The sequence below is a fragment of the Lissotriton vulgaris genome, chromosome 3_1 (assembly GCF_964263255.1).
Source record: "Lissotriton vulgaris chromosome 3_1, aLisVul1.2, whole genome shotgun sequence".
Lineage (NCBI taxonomy): Eukaryota > Metazoa > Chordata > Amphibia > Caudata > Salamandridae > Lissotriton > Lissotriton vulgaris.
In genome coordinates, this window is record NC_141689.1 from 981,956,703 (window position 1) to 981,973,605 (window position 16,903).

At 46.8% G+C, this 16,903-nt stretch overlaps 1 protein-coding gene across 1 annotated transcript; it reads right to left on the reverse strand.

Annotated features, from left to right (window-relative positions):
* Positions 1-13,664: 13,664 nt before the first annotated feature.
* On the reverse strand, positions 13,665-15,300 carry LOC147727292 (forkhead box protein B2-like). The gene has a single exon (XM_086963085.1). It carries the CDS (start codon positions 15,198-15,200, stop codon positions 14,319-14,321), a length of 882 nt encoding a protein of 293 aa, XP_086819211.1. The 5' UTR covers positions 15,201-15,300; the 3' UTR covers positions 13,665-14,318.
* Positions 15,301-16,903: the final 1,603 nt, after the last annotated feature.

The following is a 16,903-nucleotide window of genomic DNA, read 5'->3' on the forward strand; positions in this document are numbered from 1 at the left end:
ATTGGGCGACATCCCAGGTCCAACATTAGCGGGACCGTGGGAGTTCCCTGCGGTAAAGACATAATCGCTCTACAAAATTTCATCTCTGATCTTGGTAGAGCATCGGAAATGGATGACCCCCAGAGTTCGGCCTCATAGAGAGCAGAGCTGACACCCTTAGCCGAGTATATTTCTAGGACTGTAGCTATAGGTCTTCTTTTGCAGGAGCGTTGTTCTTTCAAGAGAGCTCCTGTTATTCTCTTGTGGGTTAAAAGCATTTTGTCCAAGTGTGGTGTCCAATCCATTTTATGTGAAAGGCGTATCCCAAGATAGTCAAAAACTTCTACCCTCTCCAGTGGTTCAGCATTCAAGATAGGAGAGCGGACTGGTTTTTTGGGAGGGTTCAGAACAAGATATTTTGTCTTGCTTGTGTTGATTACCAGGCCGCGATTAGCACAGAAAGATTGAAAGTTATTTAAGAGTCTTTGGAGGCCTATTGGGTTCTTGGATATTAAGAGCGTATCATCCGCGAAGAGGAGGGTTGGTATGCGTTCGCCAGCCAGGGATGGTTCATCTGAGGGATGTTTCCGAAGATGCTCAACCACCCCATTGATGTAGAGGGAGAAAAGGGTGGGAGCTAACACACATCCCTGGCGGACACCTCTCTCTACCGGGATACTTTTAGTTTTTTCCCCCCCTGGGCCCCACCTAATCTGGGCAAAACTATTTTTGTGCAGCCTAACAAGCAACACAAGCAGGTAATGCGATAACCCCATATCGGCTAGTACGCTCCATAGGGTCTCTCTAGGTACAAGGTCAAAGGCAGTCTTTAAGTCGATAAACGCGAGATAAAGACTGCCCTTGCCTATAACCACAACTTTCCAGTAGACCATCATAAGCCTAAAAGCTTGCTCGATCGTCCCAGTTCCCACTCTAAAGCCCGCCTGGTAGTCAGTAAGGATTTTATTTTCGTCTACCCAATTAAGAATTCTTAGCAGTAGTACCTTGCCAACTACTTTTTGGCTGATGTCTAACAGGCTAATGGGCCTATAATTTGACGGATCATCCCTGGGGCCTTTTTTGTAAATAGGGACCACCTCCGCCCCCTTCCACGAGGAGGGGACAGGGGCGCCCCTACAGATAGCGACGAGTAGGGAATGGATCAATTTTCCCCACTTTGAAGTATCTGATCTTAAAAGGTCACCGGGGATACCATCCGGGCCAGCCGCTTTTTGGGGAATAATAGTGCCTATTGCGTATTCGACCTCCTTGATGGTAAAATCGAAGTCGCTAGGCTGGATGTTCCAAATTGGAGGGAGCATGGATGAGCCCCCAACCCCCCCTTGAGAGTCGCTCGTCTGCAATTCATCAGCTTGGCGGGTGTAGAGCTTGGAAAAGTGTTTGACCCACGCCTGACTAGGGATATTACAAGTTATTAAATCACTATCAGGCCTGTTCCGAGCTCTAATAGTATCCCAAAAACTTTTTGGATCCCTCTTGGAGCTAGCTTCTTTAAGAGTAGACCAGTAAGCCTCCTCCCACTCCTTTTTTGCTAGACCTAATATTCTCTTATGTTCTTTCCTGGCTAACTGTATTTGGGGTTGAGATTTGCCTTTAACGGCCGCAATTAGCCGGGACTTGGCTTTCCTGCAAGCTGCTGTATACCAGTTGTGCATACCCTTGGTTTTATTCTGGGACGTGAACCTCCCTGCATTGCCCTTTGCCCAAAAGACTTCCCCTATAGTCTTAACAGCAGCTTCAAAAATGGGTGTTGCCCTATCCACTGCCGTGGCTAAGTCAATAGTGTCAAATTCTATTTGTGATGCCGCAAGAACCACCTCTATGTTAGCAAGTTTGTCAGGATTACTGGCAACTTTGTCCCACTTTAAACGCCTTCCACAGGAGGAGACAGTGATCTTTTGTGAGCATTTGGAAGGTGCTGACAGTGCCTCGTTAGACCAGGGATTCCTGATAGTTATAGATCAAGCCCTGATCTGTTGACTGGGTATGAGTGTTCTGCTTAATTCAGATACTCTGTCCATCACCACCCCCTTTTCTGAATCGTTTTGCCCACCATAAGCGTGGAAGGGTATGCTCAGACATGAGTCCCTTGCTCACTGCACCATCAGCATTCAAGCAAGCAGGGCCGAAGACGGCTGTAATGCCAGAAACCGGTCCCCGGAAGCTTGTTTCCTTTCCAGTAAAAGAATTGGCTTGGTAGTTTGGTCTGCCCTGTTCCCATGATGCACCGGGCCAGGGACAGATTAATTTGCATGTAGCCAGGTTCTGAGCTGGGATGGTGCAGTGAGCTAAAAACCGGTGATGGATCAAGCCCTGATCTGTTGACTGGGTACGAGTGTTCTGCTTCATTCAGATACTCTGTCCATCACCACCCCCTTTTCTGAATCGTTTTGTCCACCATAAGCGTGGAAGGGTATGCTCAGACATGAGTCCCTTGCTCACTGCACCATCAGGATTCAAGCCAGCCGGGCCGAAGACGGCTGTAATGCCAGAAACCGGTCCCCAGAAGCTTGTTTCCTTTCCAGTAAAAGAATTGGCTTGGTAGTTTGGTCTGCCCTGTTCCCATGATGCACTGGTCCAGGGACAGACTAATTTGCATGTAGCCAGGTTCTGAGCTGGGATGGTGCAGTGAGCTAAAAAACGGTGATGAATCAAGCCCTGATCTGTTGACTGGGTACGAGTGTTCTGCTTAATTCAGATACTCTGTCCATCACCACCCCCTTTTCTGAATCCATATCTACTAAGGGCCCGATTACGATGCGGTTAGGAAATCTACCCAACCGAATCGGTTTGAAAATGGTTTCCGACCCACTTGGATGTGGAACGTCCGACCGACCGAGTACAATGCATTCGGATGCTTCCAGATATGATTAGGTTGGACTCCCATTGACTTTAATGGGAGCCTATGTTCCTAACTGCATTGTAATAGGGCCCTCGGTCGGTAAGACATGTTCCCGATCAGATTCGGAAGGAACAAATGCCTTTAGGAGGCCTTCCTATCCGCATCGTAATCGGGCCCTAGGGGGGAATGCTTTCCTAACCGCATTGTAATCTGGCCCTAAAATGGGGCACACTCCTGCTCCCTCCCTGCACTGGGGCACACAGCAGACTAGCACGAACACTGGCATCCTTGAACCATGGTGCAAGCGTGACTGGGTTGCAGGCAGGATTATATTTGTGCAGGAAGGGGCACCTTCCTGCACAAAAACAATCTTTAGAGGCGTTTCCCTCTTTCTATGTGAGCTTCATTATGCAGCCTACGTAGAATAGGAAAAAAACAAGGAGAAATAATCCTATTACCACATTACATGGTGACGATGTGCTTTAGTCGTTGAAGAACAGTCCATTTTCCATGTACCCACTAGACTTCCTTCCTACGACTTTTTCATTGTCTTTTTGAATCACTTAATAGCTAAACTACTTGAATAGGTATTACGCATGCGATTTACAGTAATTACGCTAATTCTAGACATTCGCATTTCCACATGCGGCATTTCGCCCTCATGGGACTACTTATATGATGCGGGCTTGGCTTTCACCAATAATGATATGAACCTTGTTCGCATGATCTTGACCCCACTGTCTCGTTCTTTTTCACCACTTTCTGCTTCAGCATACCCCTAATGCAGAAATACAGCCTCTGATTCTTGGGGCATTGTTTCACGCCCTGGGAGTGAGAAACCTCCGGGGCTGTGTTTTGAAAAAGTATGGTACCAGTAGTTCATTTGGCAGAAGCCGTACCCTAAGGTGCACCTGTGAAGGTTCTGTGACTCAGTCATTTTGCCCACGCGCTCTTGTGAAGGTTGTGATGCATTCATCTTGCCCTCAAGGTGCTCCTGTGAAGGTTGTGACACAGTCATCTTGCTTCCCCCTCACGCTCCTGTGAAGGTTGTGACGCAGTCATTTTGCCCACACGCTCCTGTGAAGGTTGCGATGCATTCATCATGCCCTCAAGGTGCTCCTGTGAAGGCTGTGACGCAGTCATCTTGCTCCTCCCCCCCACGCTCCTGTGAAGGTTGTGACGCAATCAAGTCAAGTCAAAAATATGTTTATTTAGACCATTTGATCTATAAACCACAGTTCATCCTTTATCATTTAAAACAACATAACACAAATTCATATTCTTAACAGTAAAAATTATCCTAAAAACAACCTTTATACAATTTAAAACCAAAATTCATTTGGAATATAGGGCTATTGGCTATTTTGGGTCTCCAGACAGATCAGGAACTTATATACCCCCTGCATATATTTCCCGATAGCTATCGCAATGTCAAAATTTTCCATGTCAACTAGAAGCTCCCGTGCTTTAGTGCGATCCTCAACCTCATATTTTAAAAATATCGGGCGGAGAAACTGTTTACGTAAATTTAAAAACATATAACAATCCAGCAAGATGTGCAAAATATCACATTTTATTCCTAATTTACACACACATTTACCATCAGGATGCATTAGGGCAGTTTTTATTGCACTGTTTGTAAATATCGGATTAATACCTATTCGTAATTTAAGAACTTCTGCTCTTATCCAACGGTTTGGTAGCAAGTCTATATATGGAAAGTTAGAGTCTTTCTCCCATCCTGAGCTCATAAACTTTACAGAGCCTTTCTCTCTCAGATACATTTGGTCTGTCGTCCTAGAAATTTCTTTACCCTGCACTTTAAGAACATTCTTTGTAACATTTGTTTGGAGTGTCATAGGGTCGATGTTCACATTCAGGTAATCACAAATGGCCAGGAGTTTCCTTCTTGTTGCCTTCGCCCACTTTAACTCACTGGTCTGAATTTCTTTCATACACCATTGTGATACCTTAGTGACTTCCCCCTGACCCAAGCGGTTCCAGAATCTGAGGAGACTCATCTGCACCTGGACATTCCATGCGGTTAGGCTCAATTCTACTCTAACTGCCTGGATCATTGCCGACCCAGGGAGGGACAGCAAGGCTTTTAAACATTTTCCCTCCTTTATCCCAGGTTCTTTTCCCATCGATGCAGAGAACTTCAGCCCCATATTGGAATTGTGGCGGAACCATAGCTTTAAAGGCAGTCAAGAGAGGTTTATGTGACATATCGCCATAGATATGGTTGAATCCTTTCAACCCGCATACCGCTAAAAGCGCTTTTAGTTTCTGCGCTTCCAAATGGGTATCCCACTTCAGAGACCTTGTAAACCATATTCCGAGGTATTTATATTCGCTTACAGTTTCTAGCTTGGTTTGGCCCAAGTACCAGCTAAACTTCGTACTCTTCTTCCCAAGACATAGAATTTTTGTCTTATCCATGTTTACTGTAAGTCGCTTTGCGATAGAATATTCATTGAATACATTTAACTTCCTCTGAAGCCCCACCTCTGTTTGATCCATTATTACAACGTCATCTGCGTACAACAGACAGGACAGATGCTTACCATTTATTTTAGGGCTCGCTCCTCTGGCTGTACCCAGGAGAAGGGGCAAGTCTGCTAAAAATATGGCAAAAAGTAACGGGGCCAGAACACAGCCTTGTCTCAACCCATTGTTTATCGGTATTTCCATTGTAAGGCCGCCAGAGGTATCTTTAATTACCCGTGCCCAGTTATGGCTATGCAGTTCTTGGATAATCAACAAAAGATCCGCCGGAACATCATACTTTCTCAATGTCTCCTACAAACAGTCCCTATCCACCAAGTCAAAGGCTGCTCGAAAGTCCACGAAGCAACAAAACAATTTGCCCTGCTGCTCCATGGACTTCCTCGCTACAGCCCAAAGTGCGAAGCAGTGATCAATAGTGGAGTGCCCCTCCTTGAAGCCACCTTGCTCTATTGGAACTATTGACTGCCGCTCCACCCATTCTTTCAATTTTCTCAGGACTATTTTAGAAAAGACCTTTTCCCCGATATCTAATAAGTTAATTAACCTATAGTTCTTAGGGTCTTTCTTTTTTCCTTTTTTATGCAAGGGTCTAATTATGGCACCTCTCCAGGATTTGGGGAAATGACCTGAAGCCAGGTTTGCCACAAACATGTGGGATAAAAATCCAGCCCACCAATCTATCTGGGTTTTAATTAGGATGGCGGGAAGATTATCTGGGCCTGCTGCACGTGATAAGTTTAATTTTTTAATAATTTATTTCACTTTCTCTGTAGAGAAATCTGGTATTAAACCTTCTATATCCCTTATCCGAGTTGATCTATTCTTCTCGCTTTCCGGGGACTTTTTAGCATTATAAAGGTTACTTAAGTAGTCTACCCATGCTGCCTCCTCCACAACGCAGCTCATAGTACTCGGTACCCTTCCTGCAGCATCCTGTATCAACCTCCAGAACCCTTTTATATTTTTATTTTCAATTGTTTCTAAAAGGTTTGCCCAGCATTCTTCTTTAAAAATCCCTTTCTGCTTCTTTACTAGGGATTTATACTCCTTCTTCAACCCAAGCAAGAGCTCCACATTCCCAAGGTCATAGCTGATCCTCTGGCGTCGCTCTAATTTTCGTATCACACTTTTTTTTCCTCTGACATTCCTGATTAAACCACTTGGACTTTCCTTTCTTAGGTTGTGCAATTACCTTGACTTGTTTCTTAGCATTTAGGTACACTCTTATGCACTGCACCGCCTGTACTATTATATCCTCGTACCATGCTACCTGGTGTCCTTCGATCCTTTCCTTTGATAAGTTTTGTTGAAAATATACCAGTTTCTCCACATACTCATCCGTCAGTCTTGTGGACATGCGTTTGGGATACTCCACACTTTGGGGGATTACCCTTTCACATGTGCCTAATATCCCACCTACAATTTCACAAAACAATGCATTGTGGTCGCTATCTCTGCGCTTAATTACATGGAATTGTTTTACCAATACATAGTTCCACGCCTGGATAAAGATATAGTCTATAGGGCAATGTTGGTTTCCCACTCTAAAGGTCTGTGTAGCTGGTCGATCAGTATCCTTCCTGCCGTTTAGGCATATTAAACCCTTTGAACCCAAGAACTTTCCAAGACCTTCATCTTGGCTAGACGTCGGACATAATGGGAAATTTGCTGGATCTATGTTATAGGCACTCAGCATATCCTCGAACCAATGATCCAACCTTCCAAAATTTAATTTATGATTAAAATCGCCCATTATTACCAAAGTATCCTTCCCATACTTTTCTGTCAAGTCAATTATATCCTTTTTAAAGAGGCTTAATTCTCTCTCATATCCTGTGAAGGTTGTGACGCAGTCATTTTGCCTGCGCGCTCCTGCTGTGTAGGTTGTGGCCAGTCATCTTGCCCTTGGAGAGGCCGGTATTGGTGATCCTCACTAGGGAAGGTCCTTATTGTCGTGTGGTCATGCCAAGTCCCGCTTCTCTTGTCTCTCCAAACACCTCAGGCGCCAGTCTTGTAGGGTGACTAGGCCTCTAACAGGTTTGGAGAGGTGGGTCTACACCCGGGTTCAGTCTTCCTCTGCTTTCACTCTTGGGAGAGGGGCTTTCTAATTCTGGGCTCTGACAGACTGGAGAGCCCACAGAGAGGCCTCTTGGTTCTGGAGGGGCAGTTGATTGGCCGTGTGTTCCGCTGCAACCCCGTGACGAGTCCTGCTCCCTGCTGGGCTTCCTCTCTAACGCCTCTTTTGGTGAAAGTGCCTGCGTCCTGCAGCCCCTTACACACAGGGCTGAAAAGGTTTGTCTTCTCTGAAGAAAGGCGATCCGAACAGCAAACAGGCCCCCCTAGCCTGCCCCTCCACCCCACATCACAACCCAGAGTCGGCAGGAGGAGAGGCTCCCGCAGTGGAAATCCCAAAGCAGCAGAAACACCCGAATACATTAAGTGACCGCGTGCCAGACAGAATGGGGTACGGGGTCGCTTCAAAGAAGAGAAAGCATACGGTGGGGAAAAATGAGCGAATGAAAGAGACATAATAATGCAGAGGGTACAGTGCCACCCAAAAAAAAGGCAACACTTTCAGCGCAAAAAGAGGCCGTGTGCCAGACTCTTAATAATTCCGACCGCGCAGCGCTACCTCTGAGAAGAACAACACTCACAGGGTGACAGTGACCTGACCCCAGACTGGGCAGTGCAGAGGGCGTAGGGAATCGGGGAAGACGCAACACTCCAGTCACCCCAAAGAAGAGAGAACACTCCTTTATTTTTTTTTATTTTTTTTAGTTGAAAAGTTTATTTCTCAGCAGAGCAAAAAAACATTATGCTACCAGTGCTGAAGCCGTTGAAGATTCATACTTCCAGTTTGGTGGTAGCACTCTCCTAGTCTTGTAATAGCGTGCCAGCCTGTGAATTCTGCTTTCGATCAGAGAACACTCCTAAAGCAACAAGTGGCCTCGTGCCAGACACTTAATGGAGCATGAAGGGAGGGGAGCAGGGAGGTGGGCGGCGGGCCGCGTGCCTGGGTGTGTGTGCAATAGAAGTGCCCTCTGTACTTGGGGGCCCCCAGAAAAGAGATAACAGCCCAACTGCAGAAAGTGACCGCATGGCAGATACTTATTGACTAAAGAAGAAAGGGGAGCCGTGTGTGCGCGCGCACCAGGGTGTGTATACAATAGAAGTGTGCTCTGTACTTGGGGCCTCCCCAGAAAACCGACAACACTCCTACTGCAGAAAGTGACCTGGCCGCACGCAGGAGATGCACAGGGGATAAGTGATTACCCCGCGGAAGAGGCAAAGATCTTAGTAGAACACGTCGCCATGTGCCAGACAGGAACAGTGCGAGCCGAGTGTGCTGTCATCCCATAGAGGTGATAGCGCGCCCCGTGCAGCCTTCAAGGCACTGAATAGTGCAAGGGGCCGAGGCACCTCAGAGAAAAGGCAAGCACTTAATTTTAAAGGAGTGTGAGGGGGACGGGGGGGTGCAAGCGAGACTAAGCTGCGGCCGGGTTCTGATGATGAAAAGTTGTTTTTGAAAATCGAGGGTCCGTTTGCCATGAATATGCAATATTTCCAATACGAAGTTCACTAATTAATCACTAATAGAGGCTTTACACAATAAACACACACGCGCGTGTATCTAAAGCAATAATGAACACCTTTCACTGATAAGCCCTCGTTCTCCCGCCTCCACGTGTTAGGAATATGCAATTTATGTTACAGCATTTGCCAGCCGTCCTGCTATTCTGTAGCGCTCTACTTAGCACAGGCTACTTTATCCCATGATCTTACCAGTACCCTTTTCACCTCCGAAGGCGGCTCTGAAATGTTGGGAGTGCTACACAAAAGCACATAACGCCGTAAAATGCAGCCCATTGCTTCATTTCACTGACAGCCAACAGGCTTCAGATGCGACAGCTGAGTGGAAGCCCGTCTCACCTGAGACGGCACCGCCTGAAGAAATGGTGTTGCGGGTCGCCGCCAGTTTGACACCTCTGCCCGTGGTCCGGATGATCCCTCAAGGTCGCCTGACAGGTCACTGGCACCGGGGTGTAACTTTGGGAAAACTCATAAGCGACGGCATTTTATCATTTGCTTTTACTGTCACTCTCTGTGCTTTTCTGTTAAGGCTCCAACAACAAATCACCCATCCATCCTTCATTGTTTTCTGTAATACGGCCTTCTGTCCATTGAGGTAAAACAATCAGCTACCCTTCGGCACTCTACTTTTTTGCCGTCGCTTTAATATCTTTTTTCTTTGTTGTTTTCTTTTTACTTCTTTTCTCTAACATGATTACTTCTCTCCTTTAACTCTTTCCTCTCCTCTTGCCTCCCTCACGTTTCCTTTTCTTTCATACTTATTCCTTGCCTTACTCCTTCCTCTTTCACATCTTTTCTTCACCATTTCACTTCATTTTCTTTCTTTTTGTTTCTTTCTTCTGTTGAGGGAGTCTTTTTAATGTATTATGACTCTGTTTTTCAGCTAAGGTGAGTATTCATCGGCTCAACCCGGCACGCATATTCTCTCTTTTAACACATCGCTTTTCTTTACGAGTTCTAGTTTACTCCTAGTTTCTCCTACACGCCTTGTTGTAACAGAACTCATACTTAGTTTCCGATCCGTGAATCTCACCTTCTTACTTTGGTCGATGTTTTCACCTTTGCCCCGTATATCCTCGTCCGTAGGTTACCGATCCACTCGCCCGCGAGTTTGGGATCCGAGTGTTAACAATGAGCACCTCGAGAGCCTCTGGAATGAGATGCCCGCAGATGTTGCTGGGCGTGGCATGCCCCTAGTCCCACTCAAGTCTCGCGGTTTATTCTCTAAAATACCTATGCCAGCCCCTGCCTGCGGCGCACAGTGTACCCGATTTTAAATGCTTTATTGAGTGGATCTGGCTTCACAAAATGTGTTGCGGGGAGAGCTGCAACGTCTCATTAGAGGTAGCAAGCGCTATATAAATGTAAATGCAGAAAAAAAGTTCACTTTGACGTCACGTGATGTTTGTGTTTCAAGTGCTCTCGTCGTCGGAGCCTCGTAGCACCAAAGCAAAGAAACAAAAAAAATAGACGCATTCTTGGGAAAATTAGAAGAGCTGCTTTTAAAGGACCAGGGGCGGTCGTAGGCATGTGCAAGCTGTGCACCTGCACAGGGCCACCAAACCCCAGGGGCCACCACCAATATATATCCTTAACATAATAATCTTCTGAGGATGGATACATATTTGCGCGGCGGCCCTTTGCAAGGATTTGGCGGCCTCCGGCTTTGTTCCACTTCCAAACACTCTGACCCCCCCCCCCTCCCCCCCACTCTTCACTGGCCTCCATGCTCGCCCCGCCCGGACGCCCTATTCGGGGGCCCCCTACCTACGCTCCCTGCCCAGGGCGACAATGAGCCTAGAGCCGCCCCTGAAAGGACAATTTATACTTTGTTTGGCAACCTATCACGTGCGCTAGTTTAATCATGGGTCGAAGCCACGGTCGCAAGATAGGGGTTAAGTCTGCCAGGCAGTGTGTGTAATAAATGTCAGGACACTTTAAAAAGAAGGGATGCGAGGCCACCTGCCCTGTGCCCGGGAGACTGCAGGCCTCTCTGGCAGAGCAATGGCAGTGCCTGCTGTAGTGTAATCTGACCGCACACCATTCAGCACCCTTCTCGGTGGACAGCGCCTCGACATTAAAGTGCTCCTGTTGCAGCAAGGCTCTGGGTCCAGGCTCTGTCACAAGTAGATGTGACAGACACAGGGCCCGCAGGACCCGCGCCGCTCACCTGTCGTAAAGATGCACTCCCCGGCAGCCCTGTGCCAATAAGTGACAAGCTCTCACTCCCTCGGCCCCTAATACTTGTTATTGTGTCACTGTGTGCGGCGTCAAATGCTGTTGAACATTTCGGCGCGCTCTTCTATATTAACCTTCCGGTTTCGGCAATGTTTATGCTATATTTAGAGTACATATATGTACATATATACAAGGATCAAAATGCGCGTGTATATACATTATTCCTATTTCGTTTCTCTGCAACAAAAAGTTCGAGGGCCTCTAAGCGCTGGCTGGACGGCCTTTAATTTTATAAATTGTGCAATAGATCAATAAACATGTGTGTGGACTGGCTGTTACTAGGACCCCCTTGTGTAGCACACCTTTCCTCCCCAAAAGGAGTGCTGTAGGTTAGAGGTGCCCGCCTACGACAGAGCAGTGTCACGGACTCAACTCAGCCGCTCATCCTCGCGAGGACGATAAAAGCAGTGCCACTGAGTTGAATAATTATAACAGCTACTGTTTTCGGCGCTACTCATAGTTATTGTGGGAGCTTAGAATATTTTTCTCTTTGAGGCCATGCCACACATATTACTCACTTCCGCTTACAAGGCCCGCCACCTTTTGAATGAAGTATTCATACATTTGCAGGCGAATCCCTCCAAACCCACCGCGCTTCTTTGCTCCGGTAAAGTGCCTAGAAGGGCCCCTAGAATACAAAATGTTACAGTTAGTAGACGAATTGCAAGGAAGGCCAGTGAGTGGCAACGTCGAAGACACTGTGAACCTGCCAAACAGGTATACAGCAACAAAGGTGAGACACAAACCGCTTGAACATGAAGCGCTAGCGTTTCTTATTTGCTTTTGAGCTGCAGAGCCGTAAAGTTAGCAAGAGTCTGGCGCCGGTCAATCGTTCGCACTGCTGTGAAGTGGACAATATTGAATAAAGCATCCAATCACAAAAGCAGGCAGAGGCAGGAGATGTCCAAATTCTGCAGTTTAATTTCAAGTTACGGCATATCACGGGAAAGAAAAGACTATACACTACAACTGCACGGAGTGGTTCTTGTGAAGGGCGAGTGCTTTAAAATGCCCGCCGCTTAGCGCCTAGTGGGCAACCACTGCACCTTCTCTCGAAGCACTAGACTGGCGATGTGAAACCGGCCAGGAGGCTCAAGGCACGCTTTGCAGGCTTGTTGCGTTTAGGTACAGGCTCCTATTTTCGTCAAGTGCGTTCCCAAATTATACAACCCACACTAACTGTCAGTTAATATAATAGGTCAAAGTGGAAACTTTCAAAATAACAGACTAGGGACATTATATTATAGAAGCTATAAATCATATAATTCCTCCACATTAACATCAAACGTATGCATCTGAAACTTCCCGCCGAAATAAATCTGGCGCATCAGTCCGATAAATAAAGTTAATAAAGTGTCACGTAAAACCGCTATATAAATATTTTAAAGAAATATGCCTCTAAACTATTACCAGATATACCTGTAGCTCGCGGATGTGAGGCTGGTCCGGCTATACAGCATCATTTTATAACACTCTTCTGTATATAAATATTACATTTCCGACATTTGATGCAAAAAAACATAGTTTACCACAAAAAGTGCTTTTTAATCCACATTTTATTTGCTGTTGAAAACTGCGAATGTTTTCGTTGGTTTTAAACCTAACGAGGCGGGTGGGCCTTCTCGCTTGATACATACTTGTTACTCTAGAAACAATCCCCAGATAAACTGTAAATTTAGCAATTTTGCACCATACACGTGTCTCACGTGTCTGAGAATAAACACAAAGGCAACTTCGTTGAGTCAGATTTTCAGTGTATTGTTCATGCAATAAAAATAAATAAAAACCTCTTTAAGAATAAATACCACCCTTTGTTGCCCTTTCACACAATTAAAATGTACTTTAATAAAATTAATGTGCTTTTAAAGTGTGACTGAACCTCACATTTAATATTACAATGAACGATATATCATAAAATTGATACCTGTTGCGCCAGTAATAACACCGAGCCACCAGTTTTATACGGAAATTGGCCACACTTTTTATACATATCTATATTTATGGACTTTTCAGGTTATACATGTAGACATTTTCATATCAGTAGACAGTCGTGATACGAGATGTTACACGAAATTTAAAAATAAATATTGACATTTTTGGACACATTTCAATAATAATCATTGATGTTTAATTTTTGAGGTTTTTTTATTGATAGGCTAGTGCAACCACTGCGGCTCCTAAGTGAAAGTGGAAATTATTATGAACATACAACGAATCCCACAAGCTGGTGTAATCTGTGATAGAAATTCCAGCTAAACCTGGTTTCAGCTTGATCCAGTTGCAGCATATGTTTTTGGAACACTAGACTGTACAAGTCAAATGTAGAAAACAAGAGAATTTAAACTGTTTGAATGAAAACACCGACAGAATCTAATAGATGCCCTTAGATACCACTGAGCAGTTTTAGGCAGAACCTGCAATAGCCTAGAATTTCCTCCACAGCAGTACCGAATGGGGATAACCCATTTTAAAAGCAGGGAACTAAAAGTAGAAACCATTGTCTCAGGTCATTTGGAATCCCGCCAGGGATAGGTTAGGTAATTTAGACTGAATATCCCTTACAACGTTTTTTTCTGTGAGTAGTTGGGTCTTACTTAATGTTTAGCTATAATGTATTCGTATATTTTACGGATGTAAGGAATGTTAACCCCCAGAACAAAAATCTTTGTACATTTCAACTTGATTTGTGAGTATGCATGTCTTATTCCTGGACATTCGTAAGTATGTTAGAAACATAGAAACATGAGACACAACTATTCACAGGCATGAGAATTCAGAAGTATTTCATAGCTGAGACAGCTACTTACAGTAGAAAAAGGTTGCGGAACATATTTTAAGCATGTATTAAATCCGCGAGTTAGCCCCATCTAAGCAAAGAGGAGTGGGGTCTCTGTCTCTGCCAACAGTCAGCACTGCCTCTGCCAGTCCAGTTCCAGAATTATTTAATAGAACGTATTTTTCTGAAATATAGCTCTCTGGAGATTTCACTGTACAATATATATATAGATAAATATTTTCGTCTGCACAAATGAACACAAATATAGTTATTAAATTAATGTCCACCTCCACCACTTTATTGAGGCACAGTCTGAGCTGGGGGAGCAGTAAGGCCTGCCTCGGAGTGTACCAGTCTACATCAGGAGAGCACCTCGACGGCCTGCAGACTCCCACCTTTGCTCTCTGGACCCCTGCCCTGCTCCAGGAGGGCGCCCCCTGTGGTCGGGGCGCAGAGGTGCTGCGGGCTGAGGCTCAGAGTCGCTGGCATGGAGGGTGTAGGCTTGATGGGCAGTGGAACAGCAGGTAATGTCTGTCCAGGTGGGCTGCACAGGGCCTTCATGTGTATCCCGAATGGCCCGTAGTCCCCGGGCCCGGAATCCATGACATGGGGCCACACCGAGCTGACCACGCTGCCCAGCGGCCCGGACATGGGGTAGCCCAGATGGTGCATGACCGAGGCGAAGGGCAGGCCGCCCACCACGCCCTTGTAGTCCCGGCCAATGATGTTCTCGATTGCGAAGGGGTGCTTGAAGCCCGAGGGCTGCAGGCCGTAGGGCGCGTAGTGCGGAAGTCGCTCGGCGGCGGCGGCGGCCATCTTGGCTTGGGCTTGCGCCTGCTGCTGCTGCTGGTGGTGCTGGTAGTAGTGCAGGGCCTGCTGGCCCTTGGGGGGCGGAGGCTCTGCCCGGACCACTTTGAAGCGCTTCCGGCGCCGCAGGAAGCTGCCGTTCTCGAACATGTCCCCGCAGCCCGGGTGTAGCGCCCAGAAGCTGCCCTTGCCCGGCTGTTCCGGCCGCCGCGGTATCTTGATGAAGCAGTCGTTGAAGGAGAGGTTGTGGCGCAGCGAGTTCTGCCAACGCTGCGTGTGCTCCCGGTAGTAAGGGAAGCGCTCCATGATGAACTTGTAGATGTCGCTCAGGGGCAACATTTTCTCCGCCGAGTGCTGGATGGCCATGGCAGTCAGCGATATGTAGGAGTAAGGCGGCTTCTGGTCGCTGTAGGAGTTCTTGCCCGGCCGAGGCATGACTGGGTTGACAGTCCTTCACTCCCAAGAGTTCAAGGGCGACCCTCAGTGAAGGTGCACAGCTCGGTCAGAGTTCAATTTTGAGAGAGTTAAGTTTTGATCAAAGTGCCCTTCACAAACTCACCACTGATCGCCTGTGTTCCCTTTGCTTTCCTTCAAAGAATAAAAGTACAAGTTGAATTTCGCCTTTTTATTGAGTGAATGCTCGGAAGCGTTGTGCCAACTTCTTTTCTCTGCGCGTCACTCCAGGTGCTGCCTGCTGCGGTGTGGGTGTCAGGCTCATCACAGGATAAGGCCCCCCTCACACAGGGCAGTCAGGGGAGAAAGCCTAGGCTGTGGGACTTTTAAGTCTCAGACCATCGCTTGTTAGTTCAAAGGGACCCTGAGTGTGTGGGGCTGAGCCACCGGTGCTCCAGAGACTGACGGTCTACGCTAGCAGAGGATGCGCAGGACAGGTGTAAGGACGTAGGTGCGTTGTAGCCCTGACTAGGGAGCAGGGCATGAAGCGAATAGTCTGTCCTGGAACGGGATGCTGAAGCTGAGCCCCGGAAGAACAGGAAGAAAAGCGGAGAAGTTGGTGCTTAAGCTGAGTGGAGATGAGGCGGCCAGAGGGAGCTCTTCCTCCCACTGACTGTCAGCTCGCTCCACACTCTGGTTTTGTTATAATGGCAGCAATTGAGATCCCCCTCCCTCCGCCCTCCCACCCCCTGCAGCAAGCACTTCATCAGCCCGAGCACATGACAATGGCTACAGGGGGAGTCTGAGGGGCAGCCAGGACCGCAGCCCGCAGCATGGTTATTAGCGGGACCAAGTCGAGCCAATGGGCCACTGTGGGAGGCTTCAACGCGGTGTGGGGTTAAACTGACGAGAGGGAGAGAGGAGGCGGCAGAAAGATAGTCCGAAAGAATGAAGAATGGTAGGACCTGGCAAAGAAGAAGGGAACGAGGAATGCGAGGGAAGAAAGAGGAGATAAAGGACACGTGGAAGAGAGGGAGAAGGGAGTGAAAGCTAATTTGGGGTAGAAAGGGGCCAATAAAAGTGGACAGGAGCAAGAATGGAATAGAAGGAACGAAGAATGTCAAGAAAAAATTAGAAAGGAAAGGAGGAAAACAGGTAGAAATGAGGGAGAGTGGCCGAGGACGAGAGAGCGAAGAATAACTAAAAGCGGGAGGAAAGAAGCACGGCAGGAAAGAAGCAGGAAAGGAATGAGGAAGTAGGTATGATGGTACAAGACAGAACAAAGGTGAGAAGGAGAAAAGAAAGGAGGAAATGCTGGCCGGTAGTAAAAATTATAAGTGCAATGAAAAGGGATAGACACAGGAACAAATGAGAAAGAAAGAGAAAAAAGAAAGAAAGTGAAAAAGAAAGAAAGAAAGGAAAGGGCCAACCTATCAGGAAAGCAACTTCAACAGTAGAATGCATTAGGATGACTCAGTGGGACAGCCAAGGCACCCTGCCCTTAGTGGCCATCCGCAGGACTTAGTCGAGACAATGGGCCTTGCAGAAGTCTTCAGGACGCGTAAGATTCAACTGAAGGAACGGAAAGAGGGGGCTGTACAAAGGAAAAAGTAATGGAGAAAGAAGGACGAGAAACGGGCAGACGGTGGAACAAGAGAAGGACGAAAGAACAAGAAGACGAACAGAAGGAATTTATCGCTGAATGGCGATATTAAGGGTGCAAAGGAGAGCGGAAGCAAGCAAAG